Genomic DNA, 23,448 nt, shown 5'->3' with positions numbered 1-23,448 from the left:
GACCACAGGGTCCAATCTAAAGCACAGAACCTCTGCACACCACTTCCTCCCGTCAGCACCCACAGACACAAAAACAGAAAAGCCAAACTCGTCACACAAGGCATAGACTACTTCTTTTAAACTATGAAAAGAGAAGTATCAGCCAGACAACTATTCTAGGCTGCCAGGGAACTATTTATGTCACAAGTGATCTCTGCCCGTTCCTGGTATCCATATCCATTTTCACTATAGCCCACAGTCATCATATACTAGAAAGTTTTCTAATTTGTGGTGGCTGTTGCAAAGTTTTCTGAAATCTCACATAATTTCTTAATTACTTCTTCAGACTGTGCAAAAAACACTGACCAAAGGGTAAAATTTCTATGTAAGAAAGATACAATTTAGACCACTTTCTGCAACTATTAAAATGTAAGTTTAGTAGTTTCCAGAACTCACCTATGTCATCCAAAGAAACCAACTGCTACTGTAAGGTATGATCTACACAGATACAAAACTCATACAAAGTTTACCTTCCCAGTGTAAAACCACATGCTCTACTACCCCTAACACTGACCAAAGCTAAAATAAACACAACAGACCAAACAAAACTTCTGTGCTCAGCTTCAGTCAAGGACAAGAGGAACACGCTTCAGAGACAACTAAGAAACCAAGCCCTGTATCCTGGGCTGCCATCAAAAATCTTAACTTCAGCTGCCCCTTCTCGCACTCCACCTGTCCTTGTAACAGCAGAGGATTTCCACAAACAAAAAGCAACACACACCAGGGAAGTTATGTGGGTTTAACAAAAAATAAAAATCATGACTCAAACGAACCCAAAATGTTAACAACACTGGAAAAGTGAGGTCTTTGAGGGATGTCAGGAGAGTTCCCTTCTCTGCTGCACCACACGGACATGCACTCACTGACAGAATTAAAGGCAACTGCTCAAATCCCATTAGCCAAGGGAGACTGCTTTTTGCAGAGAAACTAGTTTAAAAGTACCATAAACTACATCCCGCACTTGCAACTCTTAAAACCATTCAGAGAAAGCATACAAGCACCTTCCTACCACCCAGTCTCTAGTCCTTGTCCCCACACTTTTCTTCCCCTACTCCTTCAGTTGTGCCAGTGCAGTTACCTTTGACGACACATCTGTAAGCTGAACAACTTAGTTGATTCAGCATGAAATCCCAAAAGCAAGGCACCATGGACACAGAGCTATAAAAGCTCTCCAGTAACTACTTGCCTACTTTCCCTTAGAGGCAAGAATATCCCTTCTCTTCACTCAGGCACATCACTACTTAAATCTGCAAGCTCACTTTTCAACTACTCCAGTGTACAAAATCACAAGTGCCAATTCAGAAAGCAGTTACAAGGAGTTCTCCATGGTAGAACTCTGAACTGCAGAACAAGAGAATAAATATAGAGCATGACTTGCAGAAGGTCCGTTGGGACCTGATTTGTGACACTGGCATGAGACTGTGCTTCTGTTTCCAGTTCACAAAAAAAGTACAAAGCCAGGACAACTTTCATTTACTTTACAATTCCACTCCAAACATATCAGTTAACTCAAATGAAAGATCAAAATCCCACCATTCAAACAAGCAAAATGGACTTGTAAACAGCCCACCATAATTTATTTCACTTGGGCCTTAACAGTCCTTTGGTGTTCACTTACTGAGAAATACATTCACTCTGAAACTTAACCACACAACTTGTGTGATCCCTTCTACTCAGCATGACTTGAATTTACATAGTTCACATTTAGCTGAAGTCGCAGCTCTTTGCCAGACTAACCATTGCATCTTCCAGAAGTGACTGGCCATGAGCTACCACTTATTTTCCACTGATAGAGGGAGCTATAGCCATATATAGCTCTTTAATCCAAATTACATTAAAAGACACAGACACTCAGCTGCTGCTGAATCTCTCTTTCTCAAGGTTTTAAAGAGACTTTTCTTAAGCTCAGTAAAACGCAGCTTAACAGAGCCAGCTACTTCAGTGGTGTCAAGTAGCAGTACACAGGGAGATACATTTAACTGGATTTTCCAGAGCTGCGCGTGTTTTTCATGCTAAGATTTCTCCATCTGGACAAGGCACAGATTTAGATACTCCTTAATACTACGTTTAAGCCACTGAGTCTTACCTTAAAGTTCTTCTTTTGGTCCAAGTCACACACTTAAATTTATCTAAACTGCTTTGTCTCCAATGTTTAGTTGCCATGCTTTTCACATTTCCCTTGACAAAGAACATTATAATCAACATGACTAACATGTGATAAAGATTTAAGGATATAATAATCTAGTGTTTAGATAAAAATGGATCAAACACACTCACTCCAGCTCCCCCTCAATGCAGTTAATAGGATTCCTTTTCAAAACATTTTCCTTGCCGGGAAGGCCCTAACAAACTGTGTATCACAAAGCCTTCAGTTATGCTACAGTTTATTAAAAAATAAGTCAAGAAGCACTGAAGCTTCACCTCACATACTATGACTCTTTTCAGTCATTATTTGTAACTGTTCCCATGAAAAATTATCTCCTCAAATTCAAGTGGGAAAGTTTTGTACAGAATGTGGAATATTTCAGTTTTTGACACGTTTCTTCAGCAGCAACTAGCCAGGTAAGCTATAAAATCCCTAAAGATCTGCACAAATTTGCTTCACCTTAAAAAAAAATTAAAAAAAAAAAGGACTCTTTAATAAAGCCACAACTGGTAATTCTGTATGTCTGCCGTATTTTCAACGGCAAGCTCAGGTTTTGCCTCAGGACATTAGAGTAGCCATTTAACAGTGAATTACTATTCATACTTCTTTAAAAAAAAGAAAATATTAAATGAAAAAAAGTAATTTGTTCCAGCCCTGGAAGCTTCCTAAGCTTGCAGAAAAGGAGAAAAAAAAAAACAAACACACACCACAAAAACACAGAGAACAAGTTTAGCTAGCTGCCCCACTGCATTGCGTTATCAACAGTGCTAAGGTAGAGAACCCAGATAAAACATCTTCCTAGTCCATAATTTCTTGGTCAAAATAAAGGACAGTGGACATATTCTACCTTTACAATCACACTTTCCTCAACTAAAGCTAATGTGAATATTTCTTCTTTCTTCTGGCCACCTACTACTAGGTACAGCCAAGTATTACTACTCAGCTACTATACACCACACTTCCTAGAAAAACCAGTACGGCCAGCTGGTGCCAAACACAGAAATTACTGTCTTCAGAAACAGGGTTCTTCCAGACCCTCTGTTTTTATGACAGACTGTCATTGTACATCCTCCAACAAAAGGATTTCTGGATAGCAAGAGTGCGCTCGATGCTGACTCCTGTAGACAAGAAGAAATCAAAGCAATGCTGCACACCCGAACACTGGCTTGCAAAGTTTATTTACTAATCTATTGCACAGTAAATGCATGAGAAGTGGAATAAAGACATGACACACTCACTGCATCATAACAAAAAGTATCACTGCTAACAAGATCCGAGGTATTGACTATCCTGCGTTACTATGTGGTAGCAGCATTGCTTCCTTACTCTAGACAGAATAAGATGACAGGCAGGTTTTCACCGGCTTGATAAGAAAAACTTACTTTTAGCACCTGCTGTTTGGGAATAAGTACACAGGTCCATGATATTTATTTGCTACTGACTCACCTGAAACATTTTTTTGAGCCTCAGAGAACTTAGAAAAGCAGAAGAAGTTTTTAGCACTCACACACAAATTCTCACATTTCTGACCGCCTATAGCACAAAGGTCTTGGACATGCCCAGGCTCTAATCAGAACACACATCAACAGCAGCAGAGATCCACCTCTGAAAGCCAGTTCTCAGGTCTTCAGTTGCATGATTTTGCTCTCTTTTCAAAATGAGAGCAGTGATCCACCATGTCTGCTCCTACAAGTATAATATTGTTTCTATTAATCCAGAGGAAACAGCATGTGTGAAAACCACTGCCCACCAGATCGATGTGGTCTATCAGGCTGTACTCCTGCCAGCCTGCCCCCAGCAACTATGATCTTACCTCCACCTTGTCTGCCGGTGCCACGCAAGAAGAGAAAGCCCTATTACTTATTTGAAATTTCCCTTGTCATTGCAAGTCCTTTTGGTTAGGTAAGCTATAGGAGACTTACTTAACAAAACAGGAGGCATAAGACTATGCATGCTTATCACCTACTCATACGTTGAGTCATCCTGGGCTATGCTGCTATATAACCCATGGTCTGCCAAGAAGCAATTGTGTTCCTTTTCTCTTTCAACATGCAACTTCTTTGCCGTGAGAACAGGAACCCTTACCCAAGACAAGTCATTGACCTCCAGCAGTTCCAACAAGCCCATCAGGTCTAGAGTTTTGTTGCAAACACACTGGCACCAAGATATCAACAAGGGAAGAATATACATTTGCAGAACTAAACATGCTTCCACTAAGTCAGAATTCTCACACAGATCTACCGTAACTACAAGAAGAATCTATACCCCTTTAAGTTTACACATGAAATAGAGTTGTCTTTCCATATAGTGCATGGCAAGCTTTCAGCTACAGTTACCAAGACAGCTATAACCATAAGGACAGTAAATTCCACTGCTCAGTGCAAAGACTTCACAAAAGATATTAGATGCTGCTTTCCACAACAGAATAGAAGCTTCTCCATATGCAAAGAAAAACCAAAGCCTTAAGGAAAAAAACAAAAAAATTGACTCTTAGTTTTTGTTCTACTTTTTTTCCATCTATATACAAAATAAATATCACCACCTCACACAACCCCACACATAAAAAAACCAAACATCGAAAAGAGAAGTAAAAGCAAATCATAACAGACAAATTCACAAGTTTATCGGTCAGCCCTGCCTCCCTAGGAGGCATCTGGTGCTTTCCACAGTAACTCCACCTTTCTTCATATCCCCTGTACCTTTTATCCCTTAGTGTGAGGAGGAACAGCACACTAACTAACTAAAGTGAATTAGTTTCATCATTGTAATGAAATAAGAAAATAAGAAAGTTTAATTGGAACAGTTACATATACTTCCTTTTCCCTTCCAGGAAACCAACAAAGACTTAAGCCGCATTTTCTTTTCTCAGTCTACCTGGCTTTCAAATTTGGTCACAGACAACCAAGGGGCTCAAACAGATGTATGAAGCAAGCTCTAGAAAGGCAAATAAAAAATAGAAAAAAGTGAACAATAAAAATTAGGTATCTCAGAAAATAAGGTAATATAAAATTGAGAATACACATCTTACCTTGAATAGGTGGTTGCATGGAAAAATAATACCTCAACAAGTACACCCATGGGTAAAACAAAGTTTTATTCAAAATAAAGAACCTCAGAAGCAGAAACAGCAACAAAGTGTTACTTAATAAAGAAGAAATTAGTAGTCACACTCAGTTTTCCCATGGTCCTTTTCTCATCTGTGCTGCTGGAATAGCATGCCCATCATCTTAGAGGCAGATGTACTTTGACAGTAGGATGGGGCCAAAACAGGAACAGGAAACACAGATGAGCTAAATGCCAAAGCACAAGCCTTCGGAATAAGCCAATAAAAGTTCAAATATTACATTCTCCAGTTGGGCAAGATCTACTTCTCTAGAGAGACAAAACCAAACAAATTAGATTAGGATGTTTTAAAACAATCATCCTTCATGACAGGAATTGCCCTTACTACCCCTTCCCAACTCAGTATTCCCACATATTCTTCACTTTTTCAGGTGAAAAATGCATCATAGTGGCCCGTTTCCAGCTTGCCAAAGTCTCCAGGGCAGTGCAGCTACCACCATTTCTCACCACTGAAACTCTTCTTCCAGGCTGGAATTACCAAACAAAACTGGTGAAGAATCCTCCTAAACAAGAGAGCAAGAACAGCCAGTGCTGCACACTTCTGTAATTTATTCTAAAGTACATTATTATATTAAACTACTGGTGGGAAGAAGCATACCAGCAGCAAGTTCTTTGATTACAAGTGCAGCAGCTGTTGCAGCAGTGGATGAAAAGCTTGAGTACTTGGAGTACTAACCAGTACTAAACAGCTTTTGAGTTAAAGACAGTGCTGGTTTCATTTTGGAATTAGTTCTGGAGATAAACTGTCCAGGCTGATAAAGCCAGCCTGTACAGTGTTTGTCCCCGCTTGGGCGGTTCAAGAGAATACAGCACACATTATCGGGTCTTCATTACCTAAATTTTCCTTAATGTTACTTTAGAGCTGAGGCACAGATTAGCTGAATTGACCAAGCTGTCCTTAATACAAGCCCTGAAGTCAACCACAGCAAGGGCACCAAATCACTTTCAGATCTGTGTATAATCCTTAGTCTGGCTCAGTGTGGCCAAACAAGGCATTTTTTTTTAGCATCTAGATACTTCTTTACCATGATCCTTTGTCTGGCCAAAACACTCGCATGCACAAAAGCCAAGGTTGGGTTCGCTGGGGTTTTTTTAATGGATAGGGAATCCCCAAGTAACCAATTAAGCTGGCTTTAAGACTTTGAAAAACCAGGGCAGCACAGAGTGAACTTAATGTGAAGCAGATCTGGCCCACTATTTTAAGTAATCTTTAGACCGGGGTGGGGGGGAGGGCAGCAGGGAGTGGGGGCTTAAAGTTTTGCTTGAAGACTCTGCAATTGCTGGAAGTGCTCCTTTGCCATTAAAGTTAAGCATACCTGTCCTAGATTTGCAACCTGTTCCTACTAATACGAGTACTTTTAGCAGGTCAATTCAGTGTCATATAGTGGTTTAAGTGCCAATGGCACCTCACATTTTGAGTTCACAACTGGACACACCACAGATGGCCACTTTCACTCTGATCACATAGCACCTAGGAAACTGCTTCCTAGTAGAGGATGACCACACACACTAACACCCAGGAAGCAACACTGCTCAGGAAAATCCCAAGTTTAATAACCACTTGTTTTCCCAGATGAGCATACCCCTAACACCATCTCAATAATAGAGCCTCTTAGGCTTAGGTTTCCAACTTCTGTTGGTGTTTGGTTTTGTTGTTGTTTTTTTTAAAAAAAAAAAAGAACAAAACACCATGCCTAAACACTGGACTACCACGCTGTATTAGCTGAGGGGAAAAACCCAAACACTTATTTAGACTTCACACCACTTCCTCACCATGCCCACTGGAAAGCCAAGCTGGAGGACAATGAGGCATAAATCAGTAAAAAAATTAAATATAAACAAACAAACTATCTGACACTTCCTTGAGCTGAAAGAAGTATAAGGAAAACCAGAAATTTTACTCATCAGGGACTACAGCAGGGGCCAGCTACCTGCTACCTTAACCTTGGACTTTGGAAGCAGGGTTCTTCCTGGTCAATATCCTGTTAAGCAGGAAACAACTTCAAGGTTTAGCTTAGCATGTCCTTCAAAGCTTCAGGGATAAGTATTCCCAAGTCCCTGCAAAGCAAAATTATGTGCTGAAAGCTATGTTCATATAGTACTATGCATGTACACTTTTAAAATCAGGAAGCAGAGTTCCCATCTGCCATACTTCATGTAAACGTTATTTAGATGCACACAGCTCTTTAAGAGCAAAGCTAGTAGTAACATTCCCCAGCTTCAGTTCCCCAACACCATAACCGCCGCTAACACTTACAAAAACCCCACCTAAAACACTTAAAACCAACTACCTCATGCATGAAGTGCTGAAATCACATCCAGCTTGAGTAAACAGATGTGGTAAACCCATAGGCAAACCCAGCTTACAGTGGTCTAGACTTCTGTTACAGAAGCAGTGACTCACCCCAATATCAAGCCACTGTTCACCCTCCCCTCCTGCACTCTGGGATCTCACCAGGAAAAATCCAAGCACTCATTCCATTAATAATTCTGGTCTGTTTCAGACTCCAGCAAATCAAGCACAGGTCTCTGCAAGGATCACGAAGTCTTTCGAGCTCATTGGAGAAAGCTTTGCACTTTTTGCAGTCTATTGCTTAAATTAAGCCTTTTTCAGGTACTTTTATGCCTACCTTTCAAATTGTTTGCATGGCAGCTTCTTTTTTTCTAACAAAGCACTGACACTCAATAGCAAACTCAGTGAAGAATATTCTTCCATATTGTTCACACAGGGCAGCTGGGCTGTAAGTTGCTAAATACCTGTTGTAACAACTGTGAATTCCAACTACTTGCTTCCTGAAAACAGCAAGCTTCTTAGTACCTTGTTCTCACTGGTACTACTCTTTATATCTGAACAAAAAAACTCAGCTCTGCAGAGATCACACTATGATTTTGCACTGATTCACTTCAGTATACAGCAAAATTCAAGCATTTCACATCCTCTTCCCCTTGTGCCTCCACACCATAACCTCAGGAAGCAGCAATTTCTATAGCACGCTCCGAAATAAAACTTCTCAATATAACCCAACCTTCCAACCATGAAAAAGAACAAGCTGGTTTTTATCATCTCTTCCAGAAACATCTTCTGCAACTGCCAAATACAAAACATGAGGACTCAAATGAACTACACCTCATACCAAGTCCCACACGTGTATTTGTCTGTTGCCCTGTTGTATAAAACACTGCCTTACTTCAGAAACGGGGCACTTACTACATCCCTGTTTTCAAAAATCATCCCAACATGGTTTAAAAAAAGAAAACAAAACAACAAAAAACAAAAACCCAACTATGATGTAACCATATGATTCATAAGCCTTCAGCAAAGTTTGGCTGCAGGCGTGCCTTACAAATCTTTTGAAGAAGCTGCTGAATGTACACAAAGCTAAATTCGTTCATTTTAGATTACACAGCCAGAAATCAAGTCAATATTCCCACATGTGCATGCCAGGACTGCAATCTACTGTGTTCAAAAGCACCATCCAGTTAAAACTGCCTCCAGTTTTGCAGTAGTACCTTTTTCCAAAGCTAGTCTAGGAGACCCCTTACTATCACCAGCCTTCCCAGGGGTGCTGTCAACGAGTTCTGCCACCGCGTCTTTCGGTACCAATAGGATACAAAGGAAACGTAAAAGTTCAGGTGATCACTTTAAGGAATTCGTGCTTGGGCCGTTTAAGAGACCTTTAACAAAGCAACAGCGAAATTACGGACTCCAGCCTATAACGCACCTCACATCAAGTGCGGTTCTGCCCGATTCCACTTCCCGGGCACACGGACTGCCCAGCCCTCCCGCGGCAGGACGGCGCACACTGCGCCCACGACGAGGCGCCGCAGCCCCCCCGGCCACCCCGGCAGTAACGCCTGCCGGCCGACCGGCCCGGGCCACGCAGCGAATCCCGCGGCCGCAGCCGCGCCGAACCACCCGCGCAGCAGGCAGCGGTGCTGCCCGCACACCTGCGCTGCGCTGCCCCTGCGCTGCCACTGCCCTGCGCGGGGGATGCGCCGCCCGCCGCCGGGCAGGAACGCGCACCGGAGAGGCGGCGCGGCGAACTCGCACGGAGCAGCGCGGCGCTGACGCGGAGCTGGGGTGAAAGAAAAAATGGGAAGAGGACGAGGCGGATGAGGGGAGAAAAATCACAGCGGGGGCCTGGAAAGGGGCTGCCCGCGACCCCGTCGCCGGGAAAACTTTCCCCAAGTCCCGGCGGCCCCTTGCCCCACCGGCGGCCGGGCCTGACCCGCGGGGAGGGGGCTGCCCGCCCGCCCGCCCGGCCCCGGCGCGGCGGCAGGTGGCGATGGGGATGCCGGCGGAGCAGGGTCCCCGCCCGCACCTCCCCCCGCCGCCGCGCCGGCAGGGCATGACCGACCGCTGCCCGCCCGCCCGGAGCCCTCCCGCCGGCTGTCCACCGGTTACCTCCTCGCCGCCGCCGCTCTCCTCCGTGCCGTTTCCTACGCTCGCCATGTTCCCGCTCCGTTGCCTTGTGCGCCGGGATGACTGCTGCTGCCGCCGCGCCGCGCCCCGTCCCGCTCCCTACCGCCCGGCGACGGTCCCCGCCCCCCGCACTTCCCGGCCGCCCCCGCTCGGCCCGGCCCGACCCGACCCGGCCCGGCCCCGGCGCCTCCCGCCTCGTCCGTGCGGGGCCGCGCTCAGCACCTCCTCCCCGCCCCGGCCGCCCCACCGCTCCGCTGGCCGCGCCCCCTCGTTTGCATCGCGGGCCCCGCCCCGCCGGTCGCGCCCTGTCGCTCGCGCGGCACCCCGGCCGCCCCTGGGCGCTTAGCGCCGGCCGGCCGGCCCACAGCGCCGACCCGGGGCCGGGGCGGGGAGGGGTGCCCCTGGCGCTCCCCCAGCCCCCCGGGTCGGCCGGAAGGTGAGGCCGGCCGGCTCGGCCTGCGGGGCGAGCGGAGCATCGTCCCGAACTCCCGCAGAGGCCTCCTTCCTCAGTGCGGCCGCGCTCCTTCCCGCCGCCCCGCGTCCGGCCGCCCGCGGCCGCCCGCCGCGCCGGCCCGAGAGCAGCGCAGCTTCCCTCAGGCACTGCTGCGGTCCCTTAGCGTCCCTGCGGCCCCCCCGGCACCCGAGGGCCGGATCGGTGCTGCCGAGGCGGTGCGCTACGCTCCCAGCCTGCTCGCTGACCCACCGGCTGCCGCAGGGCCCGGGGGCGCTGGCTGTGCCCTGCGCCCGCCGCGGAGCTCGTCCGGGGGCTCGGCGGCAGCCCTGCGCGGGGACCCGCCGCGCCCGCTGCTGTCGGCCCGCTCCGGGCACTCGCTACACGAAGTCCAGGAGAAACCTGGCACCTCCAGCCAGTCCTTCAGCGCCCTGCGGTGCTGCTGCACCAGCGCGCTGACGACCGCTCGGGGAGAAAGTTTGCAAAGCAGCCAGCTCTGAGTACTGTTAGATTCCGCCACCGTGCCTCATCCTCCTGTTAGTTCACAGTATCATCATGCTTTTTGCTAAAAATCACCGATTTCCACTCCTTCCTATCCTGCCAGCTGAGGTCAAGTTCCGCTAAAAAGTAGGGGGCATAGTGCCCATCTCCACTTCCTACAGGTTACTTGTCCATTACAGCCTCTCTTAAAAAATACATGTAGTTTTGATATACTAGCTTTGATTAGAACCAGAGGGATGAAAGAAAGACCTGAACAGATTCAGCTAACCAGGAGGCAAATACAGACTAAGAGCTCTTTTGCGAGATTCGGGATTGCAGTCTAGATGTGAGAAAGAAAGGTCCTTCAGTCTCAGAAGAGGCAGAGGTACAGCCTCTCAGTGTAGGCTAGGAACTTCAGTGTGTCCCCATTAGTCTTACACAGACTGTACTGCTGTATTTGATCTGCTATTTTTACCCTGCCAAGCTAAGTAAAAGGGGGAGGGGAAACTAACTTTAACATCTTCATCTGTCCTGCAATATTGCACTCTTATCAGTTAAGGCATCACAGACACACTGTTCTTCCATACTCCCATTGCATTTGAGTATGTTTCTTCACCAACAGCTTGTTGGAAGATAGTCCAGTGATACTAATATGCTTCTCTGGGACTGATCTGAAGCACGTGAAACACACCAGTAGGGCAAATGCAGTAGACAGGCACATACATGCTTTGTATTTGACTCACAGCACAGTCACATCTGCCCACACAGCTCCACCTGAAACTGACATTACCACTACATCAGAATTTTATACTGCTCACGAGGATTACACAAGTTATCATGCTCTGTTGAAGACATGACTCCCTTTCTGTTTTTCAGGTCCAAAGGCAATCCGTTTGAGATGTTCTTTTGCTTAGAGCAGCAGACTAACTGCATTTCAAGAAGTTTTAACCAGTGTTATTCTGTAACAGAATACTATAAGGCACATACTGTATGAGTAGGATAGCTAACCCATAAAGTTTCCAAGTTCTAGAAATATAGTCCTAAAAGATGAGAGCAAATTACACCATTCTGTAGCAGCCACACATCTAGGCAGTTCCACACTGCCAGTTCTAGCTGGAAAGAATAAAAAATTAGCCTGATCCCGTATGTTCTTGCAGAAACTGTTAATGGAGTATAGCACCAGCGCTTTTAGAGTTATGCTGAGGAAATCACACCAATGTGCAGAGTTTGTAGTCACAAGTACTTACTCTAATCAGTAGGAGACATAACTGCATGAGTCAGAGTTTCAGTTAATATATTTAGCAAATTCAAGACCAAGGTCTAGCACAACACCACTTTGTCATGATTAGCTCTTGATAGATTTCGTTTATATTGTTGTATAATCTTTCCTCCCCACCAAGTTCTTTAGCTTATTTATATTCTTTTGGGCAGATTTAAGGATATAACAATCACTGACCTTTCTCTGGTTAGAAAAAAGATACATGCTAAAATAATGATTGTAGAGATAAGTACATCATACCATTCCTGGCCCAGGTAGCTAAGGCTTGAAAATTGCTACTGAAGTCTGAATAAAAGCCCTGTGAATAGCAGAGCCATCACTGAGTTTTGCATGGTCTTTGACAGGCTGCCACAGGGCATGCTCCCATTTAAGCCATTATAATAATAGTCAAAAAGGCATCTCAAAGCCACCCCACCCTACCACTTGCCCCGATTTTCTTTAATCAGTTTAATCATTCTTCCCCCTCTCCCTTGAAATGTAAGCATTAAAGATTTGCAAATTCCTCTTCCTCTTACCATTTTCCATTTGTTTAAAAACCCAAACAAGACAGAAAACACAGATTCTGAAGGAACATGGACAAGAATCTATAGGTCTTAATCCTGTGAGAAGAGGAGCATGCTGCTGTTCCCATGCAGCTCTAGTTCCTATCCATTTGAATGCAGGTATCTTTGCAGTAAGAATTAGGAAGATTATGAGCCGATTACTAATCTTCCAGAGAGCATTCCAGTGGATGTGTTGAAAGGATGATATTTTTTTTCCTTTTTTTTTTTTTTTTTTTTTTACTGATATCTGACAGAGGAGGCAAGACCTTGAGAGTCCATTCCCCTCTGGCTGGCATAGCTATGTAGAATTCCCACCCAGGAATGGCCTGCCTACATTTCCCTTCCCCCCCACCCCCACCCCCTGTCTGCAAAGCCATTACTTGTTATGTTAACACTACCTGGATATTTGATAGCTCTGCTAGTGTTTCCTTTTGCAGTATAGCTGCTACTCACTTGGAATTTGCTTCACTGTAAGAATGCATGGGACCATGAGGAAAAAGAAACAATTTTTAATTTGAGCTTCTGTAATCAAATACAGATTGACAAGGATGAAAAGTCCTATACTGCCCCTCATGATCAGATAATATAGAGGAATAAAATCAACTTCAGTATAAACACTTGTTACTGATTCAGTTTCCCTGAGGACTAGAAAACAGTCCTTGAGAACAGGCCCACTGTAAAGGAAGCCTAGCAAGTTGCCTTAGCACTCCTGCAGCTACTTTTCAGTAGGGTTATACTGTCTCAGACTCACCCAAACAGAACTGTAGATAACAATCATTAAACAATTAACAGATTCCCTGATGGGAGGTAAGGCAAGTGAGCAAGACAGAAACCAAGTCCCAACTAGTTCCAGAAGTACCGTTTCATAAACTACCTATTAGAACAATGAGTACTCTGAGCAGCACAAACTGCATGTGAATCTGCCCACATAAATGCACTGTGAAAGATTTCCTGAGGAAGAATCACCATGTCTGAGGAATATATTTCAAGACCAAGAGACTGAAATTTCTTGCAGCTTCGCTAGTTAGAAGACAGCTAAGAAAAAAAATTACAGTAACTTAGCAGAGGTACTAATTCACAAAAAACCTACAACAAAAGCAAGGTGTACAGCCAAGAGAGAAAACCTGATGAGGGTGTATTTCCATATAGGTTATAACAGCCGTACTGTAACCTCCAGGCAATTAATTTTTTTAGCCAACACTAATTTTGCCAATTAAGATGAAGCAACACCTCTTCTTGACCAGTATCAAAATATTGTTTCTTCCCACAAGCTGAGCCAGCCTGTGGCTCACAAACATTATTTCAGAGATTACTATAGCAACAATAGTAACCCCTTTAGAGTTAAAACACATGAGAGTGCATTGATGCATACATGTAGTTGTATGAGAAGGCCAAGATTGATTATAAGATCTTTTTCTTGTTGGCTGTCCCATTCCTGCATGTGTGCACACACATATGTGCACTTGCGGTCCTTTGCCACTGCCCAGCCCTGTAACATGTCATCTCAGATGTTACCTTATTCTCTAAAAGGAATATTAACTCTCAGTCCCAGCATATGCAGCTATGAGGAAAGGTTTGCAAGCCACAGAGCAGCCCACCTACCCACACAAATGCAACAGTTAAAGTCACTAAAAAAAGGAGAATCAGTGTCCTCAAAATATGTTCTCTGGCCTCAGGCTCCAACAAAAGGGCATACATAGCTGAACCAAACACACCAACGTACACTTTTTATGTAAGATACAAAAGAAAGCAGCCTCTCCAAGACACGTCTTGGCATGCATGGAGGCAGTATTATGGCATAGAATATTGATGTACTGCAAAGGCTACAGATATGGACATCAAATAAAGCTTAAAGTACTGAGCTATCACAGTTAGGAGTGAATGTTTTCTACCCTCAATAAGCTGCTTCATCTAAATCGTGTTTGTCAGACCTCTCAAGAACTTTATTTGGAAGTGAAGTGCAATATTTTTGTTTAAATACTTAGACTTTCACCTTCTGTTAGGCACTTTTAGAGAGCTGCAGTGGTTTCAAACTCCCAGATCATGTTTCCATACTTAAAAGCTGTAACCACCTTGAAGTAGAGCCACCATTTCTTTCAGTCAGCCATCCATATTTACCTTCACTCACCATACCAGCATGCAGCAAATACTGTAGTGGTGAAAAGACATACAGAACTGCTAGTTCACGTGCCCAAGACTAGAAGAGGCATGATTAGGCAGTTACCAGACTTTTCAGCATAAACAGGACCATGGATAATATCCATAAAAAAAGCTTCCTCTTCTCAGGTAAGCCCTGCCTCTTTCCCAAAGTCAGGGGAAGGACAATAATGAACTTTGGACAAGGTGAGGTGGTTTACCTCAATTGCCATGTGACTGGTTTCTGAGTACCTAAGACAGGTTGTATAAGTGATCCTCGGTGAAAGCATAATGCAATTAATGCATCTAGCTTTCAGTAAGCCTCTAGTGCTTTTACCAATGTATCTACGCAGATGTTATTTGCATACTAGTTTCCAGCAACGCTTCTGCAGGTGCCACCTCTAATTTATGGGATATATTTGGATTATTTTCTGTGCGCCTTTATCACCTTCTTAAGGGAGAACTCTAAAAGGTGTCACTCAGAACAACTAGTTAATTTTTTTTAGCCCTAGAAGCAGGCATACCCCCCAACACTTACATACCACATCTTTCCTGCTCCAGGGGGAGTCAAGCTATTCTTAGGCTGACACAATTTAAACTGGATGTATCCACAGCCAGCGCCCAACTTTTCACTGCAGTGTAATAAGGTAAGTCACAGAATACTTCAGGTTTGAAGTGACCTCAGGAGGTCACCTGATCCACCTACTGCTGAAAGTACAGCCAGGCTCAAGGTCAGAGCAGGTTGCTTACACTGCGTTATACACATGCCTTAACAGAGAACACCTAATATACCACATAAATACAGACCTTGAAGCAAAACATCAGAGTATTGGGTCAGACTCAATAGCATCAGGAAATCAGTAAGCCATGCAGAGTAAAGAACAACAGTAAACAAAAACAACAAAAAAGCAAACAAAAAAAACTAACAGCAAAACACAACAACATTTATTATCTCTCAGGAATTTTAAAAGTAATGAAGTTTCCCATGATTCTAGACAGCAAAGCCAAAGACCCAATGGATACTTCATTACATTTGGAAGTACAGGTAGGCATTCCATCACCTAAACTCCTCTTTCTCATGGTATCTTTATTGATCTGTATTCTGTCTTCCTAACATGCATATCCCATCCCATCCTATCCCATCCCACCCTACTCTCTGACATTCCATTCCATTCCATTTCATTCTATTCCATGGAAAAATTCCCTTTGTTTTTTTTTCCGTTCATACCCTTCTTTGCTCATTCATTCAACCAAGAGCATCTTCTAGCAGGTGCTTAAGGGGCCCCAGCTATTACTCCTTCCATCAGGCCAGATGATTAATACTTTTCTGTCTTACAGCAGATGGTACGTTTATTTATCCTGGTATATTATGTCTCGTTTCTTTTCAGTTTTCTTTCCTTCTCTCCTCTCCTTTACTGCCAAGGGGTTTGCTGCTATTTCAGCAAGATATTCTCTGCACTTATCCCAGCCTTATCTCTAAGCTTCTTCCTGTTTATCATTACATTTCATCTCATTTATTTTCAGTGGAAGCATTTTGATGTTCCTTCTCCGATCCTGTTGTGAAAGCACATGTTTCAGAGAATTCCAAAGTCACAAAAGTCAGAAATGACCTCCAATTCTTCTTATCAAACCCTCAATTTTTTTTAAGATACAAAAAGCCACATGAAGTTATAGTATTTGTTTAGAAAATAAAATACATTCATGTGCCATCACACTCCCCCACCCCCCCGATACTAACAGGATGCTTGATGCTTCTGTGGTATATTGGGAAGGACTGATCACCTCTTCTTGTAGAATGTCTTGTTAAATAAACCCTTAAGGATGTTGGTGCATTCCTGCCATTTAATAGGGTTGATTTTTAATTGGCTCTTTTTTCCCTTTGAAGCCTTTGGTCCTATTAACAGTTGTCATGTGGTTCTTTTATTAGCTTCAAGTAATGGAGCGGTTTACCTGTAAATCCTCTAGTAACTAGAGCTAACAGCATCTTCAACATATTATTTATGTAGTGAATCCTTTCCTTGTGCTTTTTCTTCATATACTGTTCTGCTTGTACCAGAAAAAGCAAAGGAAAAAGGTCTAACTCCACCTTACAGAAAATTTCTTTGCCCTACTAACAAAAGTTTTCAAAGTTATGCTTCCCAGAAAATATGTTAGATTTTTTGTCTATTCATTTTGTTATTCTTTCATTGCTCTGAAAACAACATGTTCTGGATTGAACCATCTGAACAGATGGTTGTTATATGTCCAAGTCATCAGGGAATGAAAATGCCTGAATGCAACCCATTCCTCCTCCCCACCAAAAAAAAAACCAACCACAAAACAAAACCTGAAATGTCACATATACATAACAATGTTTGTTCACACAAGGAAACAGGAATGGTATATCTGAGTGAGGATTCTATTACTTAATGATAGGGCAGCAATTTATAATCACTGAATTATATCCAAGGGCCTTCCCTTCTCACTGTAGGAAAATACGTATTTTTATTTATTTATTTATTTATTTACTTGCATTTTCACTCCTTTTAGTTGATGTAATAGCCACGTTAAAGGTATTTTTTCTAAAAAAACAAAGACCTGCAGAACAGACATGTGTGTGTTTCCTTCCTCTTGTCACGTAGCCACCATGTTCAGAAGCTCCTCCTGTAATGGCAGGTTTGGGTCCCGCTGTTCAGTGACGAGATTTTGCTGCAGGTTGGGTAGGGACTGCCTCTGTGCTCTGCAGCTAAATGTGTGCATTTCTCTGAGAAAACATTAAGATGTCTCATCTGGGGACATACGCCTTGTTCAGTACATCATGGCATTTGGCCTGAGCTCTTGAAGCCTGAATATAACTCTTCTGTCTCCAAAATTCCACACTAGCCAATGCAGAGAATGACATGTGTTAAGAGTAATGTGAGATGTTGTACTCTCCTACTAAAATTTATTAGAGTGAACAGTATTTGTTAATAACTTAAGTGCAAGTAGGTTTCAAATACTCTGTTTCTAGAGTTTACTTTAGAATTTCAACAGTATTGATTTAATTAGTTCATTCAAGCCACCTGTTACTTAAGAAGTCCTAAATGCAAGAATTGGTTAACAAATTTCTTTAACACATTTTTATTTACTTTATCACTTAAAGTTTAATAAACAGATTTAGAGCATGGACAGTTATAGATAAACCCAAACTTGCCTTGTCCACACTTTATGGTGATTGTATCTGATCTGGCTCTTAATCAAAAGCCCAGTAGACATGTTAGTATGATGCTGTACCCAAACTAACATGCTTTCACACCAGGTTGGTTTGCAGCAGTTTTCAAATGTTTCTCCACTAGAGTTGAAAGTTCTGTACCAAAGCCTTTACATAGTCCTTTGTAGCAGCTCACATGGCCAGTGATTTGGCAGACCATTTGAAAGAACTGAGAAACTAAGAAAACTACTTCAAAAAGGGATCTGAGGTTGACTGGATACATGGAGTATTATGCAGAAAAACATCCGGTGAATTTATAGTCTTTTTGTAGCTTATTTTGGGCTTCCTAGAGAAATTTGTTGATACATCCTGTGGAAAGATCACCTGCAGCTGTGATCTTTGTCAAAATACTTGTTTTAGCTTTATGTTGCCTGTAGGCCACAGGCAGACCCTGATGGGGAAATCAGTGTATTAAGGGTGTGCATTCAGTTAATTCTGGTGTGATCAATAGCCTCAGCACTGTGTGGCACAAGTCCAGGAGGTGCTAAAACATCAAATAAAGGGTAGATACTTCCCAAGAAATAATTTCCTTTAATGGCCAGCTATAATCAGAAGAAAATTTCTGTTGTGCACAAGCGAAATACCAAACATGTTGAAGAGCATATAGTCAGGGATTGTTAGACTATATACAAGCTATGAAGAAAATACTTTCTGAATGCTCTGCATTTGATTTGCAGAAAGGCACAAAGAGAAGCTTTTATCTAAGAAACAGATGGACTGTGGCACATGGGTATTATGACGAAAAAACTCACAACTATGTCCTTGTCCAAGTGGAAATCCTTTGGGGGTCCATATCAAATCCTTTGGGGGACAGGGGGATTTAGTATTTCTATCAGTTATGCAGTGAACAAATCCTTTGTAAGAAAATTAAGGCTCATAGCATTCAAGAGGCAGCTCAGAATTTTCATAGTATTTACAGTTTCCGTACAAAACTGTTTTAATTGAACAAGGACATTTTCTATGAGGACAGACCACATTTGTTTTTCAGATGCAGCAGCGTGTAACTAGTGAATAGATAATATTTTACCTGTTTCTAGCTTCTATATTGGTTGGCTAAAAATGCTTTAAAAATATTTTTTATTGAAGAACATAATATCCATTAATAGAAGAAACAATTTCACTTTCTGCTCTCAAAAGTTTTAGAAAGGTCAAATTGAGAATATTTTCCAGTTTTGTATGAGCTCTTCCAGTCTCATTTCTCACTTTTGGAAGCCCTGATTTTACTTTTGGATTTTAAAAAATCAATACATCTTCAGTGTGCTCATTCAGAGAAACACTTCAGCATCATGCGACTAAACCAGGTTTGGCCTTTTCAGCTCCAGCACATGAAGCGCTGATTCCATTCTCATGATGTGGGTGCATGAACCAGATAAGATGGGAAGGCCCAGTGAGCGCATGCATTTCCAAACACTTGTCCAGAGCTGTGTTTCATTCAGGCTCCTCAGCACCAGATGCCTTGGCTTCTTCCATGGCATCAGTGATTCACATTCTTGCCCTTCTGGCAGTGGGAGTGGTTATGCCGTAACTAGGGGTACAGGACAACCCCAAGACTGCTTCAGAAGCTGCAAGCTGCCTTCAGTTCTACAGTGCAAGGATATGCTGGGGTGTCTTCGTCTTTGTAACAACCATACAACTTCCTTCCATGTTGGGCTAGTTTACCTTTATTAGGTGCAGGCCCCATGTATTTTGTCAACAGATACACACATGAGGGTTTTGTTGTCCTGGAGATCATAAAGTGGTAAGAACAGCTGTGCTTTATGTGTTCCACAAATGTGTTCCTGTTTGCTACCTGAAATGTAACTGTGCTATTTAATGGCATCTTGTAAAAAGTATCAAGTCCTAATTTGATCTGATTTCCATCCTTTGCCAATGACGTTTATGGGAAATATTGGGGTTTAAGTCTTTTTGCATAATCACAGTCACAAACATATATGTAGTCTAGCAGAAACATAATTGGGTTGCAAAATAAGTTTTGTGGCTATTCCTGGCTCCAGTGTGGTTCAGAAAGACAGCTGACAGTCTGAAGTCAGCTAACATGGAGAAATGGAGAGTTCCCAAATGCCAGACTGAGGTACCCCCAACACTACACACACACACACATTGGGGAAATCTATGCATTTGGCTTGTTCTTATTTACATTTTGACTGTTTATTTAGTATGCACTGGTTATCTGAATATGCAGCCACTGCTAGAGGACCATGAAGGGTTTGAGGGAGCTAAGAAATACTCCCTTACTGCTGACATCAATAATCTAATAATCTTTTCAACTACCAATAATGCAAAGGCATTTTTGAAACACTAGCTCAGAGAACTGCTAGATTGCTTAGACCTCAAAAACAAAAAACAAAAAAAAAAACCCATGCAGATTCTGGAGACTCCCTGAGACTGCAATAGATGGAGAGTGAAAGAGAAAAAAAATAAAAGCTTTGGGTTTTGATACTGCCTACAGACTAATGGATGTGGGCGATCTCTTACTGTAAACACAGATGGCTGTGAGCCACAATGGGTCATTCTGAGAAGCCAAGTATTTATTTGTGGGCTTCCTATTTCCCACTGAAGCACCAATTACTCAGCAGAAAGGCATATATTTGTAGTCATTAAAATAAAACCTTTTGGATTAGACAGTTTTGAATTAAAATACATTGCAGATGCATTAAGTGAAGTTTAAGAATGGTGTGTCTGATGTTTCCTCTACCAAGTGCAAATCAGGGCTGCAGATTTAGGTTTCAAAATTTTCTTGTAGAAACATTTCAAAATATTCTTACAGGAAATTCAATGTCATGGCATGTGTCATCACAAGATTTTATGCCCTCTTGAGCCAGGGTGCAAGGTAACCAATCATGGAAAATAGAGCACTTGGGATGCAGCCACATGCAAAGACATAGATGAACAGGAAGAACAAAACAGAAGTTATAAAACTAGTCCGGATCTTGAGTAACTAGTTCCACTGTCTGTGGATTCATTCAGTAGATACTGACTGGATGACCCTGTGCTGGCTACCTGATCTTTCCATGCCACAGTCCTATAATATGGGATAACAAGACTGGCTTGCATCAGCAGAATGTCATGAGGATTGGTACTCTCACAGGTATCTGCATTAACCCTGTGAGACCATATAATTACCTGGAATATATACACACTACCTGCCTATAACAGGTCTGTGTACAGACAGCCCAGCCTACAAAGGTCAGTGGGCTTATCTTCAGATTAGCCTTGGCTTATAATTACACATCCCTCTCACTGGGAGCTGTGGGGTGTGAGGTGAGGAGAACCACACCGACTGCCTTCTGCTCCCAGTCTCTCCCTGAGTCAGTCAAACCACAGCAGTAGCATTAGCAGCTAATAGTAATGAAAAGGATTCTTACCTCCTAGGGAGCAGCAGTAATACTTAAACCTGCATCCCTATACCATAAAATCCTTGGGAGAGCTGAGGTGGTATCAATTAATTTACATTGTAGGAGTCATCCCATGCACTGGCACACAAGATATGGAGCCATCACCTGAGGTTTCTGCAGAGCAAAGCTGTTCTGTTCCATAATGGGAAACAAAGGAGCCTACAGGGAAGCAATTAACTGGAGAGTAGTGATTTAGTTGTTCCTTCCCCCTGTATCACTGGATTGGTCCATGGCTCAGAGGAGGATGTGGAGAGCATCCTCAGCTAAGAAGTCCCATGTCACACAGAGCCAGGCTCAGCCAGCTGCTATACAGGCCAGTACAACTTCTTAAATTGTATTAGCTGTAGAAAATCTCATTAATTTAAGCATCACACAAGTTTGCAAAACGCCATTTGTAAGAAATTGAAACAACTCTTCAACCCCAGTATTTAAATATTCAAAATTTTCTCTCACACCTGAAAAGCTAATCTGCTTGATCAGTAAAAAGAGGGGCACAGAGGATGCTCTCCTTGGATTCGTTGCTATGCTCTTGAGGCCTAATACTGATCTAAAACTGCAGTGCTCCTCCTCATGCATTCCTCTTCTCTTCCTTTCATTGACACAAATCCTGATCTGGTCACACAGTAAGATCAGCTCTTTGTTCCAGATGAAAAAAGTGCAACAACAACAGCAACAAAACCTACAAGAAAAAAAATCAGTTTTCAAACAGTTCATATGAACTACCATTTCAGGTTCCCAGTAAATGCTTATTTCTTTCAGTACTGGCAACTTGATTTATAAGATTTAAATGAGTGCCTTTGCCCCCCAAAAAGAGGACTATAGAAGTGAGGATTAAGCAGTCTTTTTCAAAAATGTTTGAGAACTGTTTATCAGCGCATGCAGTATTCTGTAGTTAGCTGTGAGTTTCCTACATGTGTTATCAGTTAATGAATGTTCTGTGTGCTTGAAAGCTTGTCATCTTTTTCCAGCTGTGCCATCTGGTCTCACGAAAGATCTGATTTCTTCCAACAAATCTCATGCAACATAGCTTCCAGGGTAAAAAGGAATTATAGAAATTTCCCTTTTTCCTTTTACCTAGTCTCAATCTCTTCTACCAGGAAGATGATTTCATCTTTTGTCTGACATCCTTTATTTTAACAGGCTTTAGGCAACACTTCCTCCCTGCGTCCTAGAGTTCAATTTATTTTCAAGTTGAAATACTGCATGCCTTAAGTCTAAAGCTGTATGAAGCTTAGGCAGTACAGATTTCAGCTACTGAATACTAGCTTATTCCTTACCGAGAGTTATTGTTAGAGGCTAAAAATTAAAAATTTAGACTGAATATGAACCCATGTGAAAAACTGCCAGGCTGTCCCTATTTTGGAATATCTAAATCTAGAGCGCATTAATAATCACTGAATAATCACTAGTAATTATCATCACTGGCATTCAACAGATTTGTTTAGAGAAATAGCTTCCAGTTTCTGATGGTAGCGTACCTCCCTGAATTATGCCCACGTGATAAGAAATGTGTGTGATTATTGTCAGTCTTGTCACTAACAGCTGGGCTTTATTTAGTAGATGAAAGATTATTCTGTTGGTGATGGAGTGGGAAGCCTATGCTGAAGGAGGTTACCATATATTTTGTTCTGAAGACATCAAGGTTTGCTTTTGTGCTGTTCTGGAAAGGCAAGTTGCAAATTAATTTGTTTGGCAGCATGAACAGTCTATCTACCTCAGCTGATATTTTTACTAATGAAGTGGGACGTAGCTTTCATGGCATATCATAAGGAGATGAAATGAGGTAATCTCTCTAGTAACTTGGACTTTAGTGAGATACGAAGGTGATGATGGAATGTGGATTTCACCTAGAATTCCAGAGGAAGCCATAGATGAGGCTATACACATTGGTGGCTGAATAAAATCACAGAGTTTTTCAAAACTTGTTTTTATACTTGTGGTTTTTCAACCACAAAGTGTAAAAATACATTTTGGGTTTTTTTAAACCAGTTTCTGTAAAGAGGGTAGAATAATCAGCGTGGGAAATCACATGCTCTTTGTTCTATGCAATGACACTAGAACTTACAGCAAGCTATGTGGATCCATTGGGAATCATCACTCACATTTGAGATTTTTCTGTCCATGATTGCGTGCATTACTACAATATACTGAAAAGGCCCAATGAGCAGTCCAGTTGTCTATACTTGGGATGACAGGTCAGCAGTA

The 23,448-nt window shown here is 42.6% G+C and overlaps 1 protein-coding gene across 1 annotated transcript in view; it reads right to left on the bottom strand.

Annotated features, from left to right (window-relative positions):
* TTC39B (tetratricopeptide repeat domain 39B) overlaps positions 1-9,870 on the bottom strand; it is a 79,378-nt gene extending 69,508 nt beyond the window's left edge. Inside the window, exon 1 of the mRNA XM_056324287.1 lies at positions 9,714-9,870. Within this exon, the coding sequence (XP_056180262.1) occupies positions 9,714-9,761 (48 nt within the window). The 5' untranslated portion in view covers positions 9,762-9,870. The remainder of the gene's footprint in view (positions 1-9,713) is intronic.
* Positions 9,871-23,448: the final 13,578 nt, after the last annotated feature.

The sequence above is a fragment of the Falco biarmicus genome, chromosome Z (assembly GCF_023638135.1).
Source record: "Falco biarmicus isolate bFalBia1 chromosome Z, bFalBia1.pri, whole genome shotgun sequence".
NCBI lineage: Eukaryota > Metazoa > Chordata > Aves > Falconiformes > Falconidae > Falco > Falco biarmicus.
This window is presented reverse-complemented; position numbering and strand designations above follow the sequence as displayed.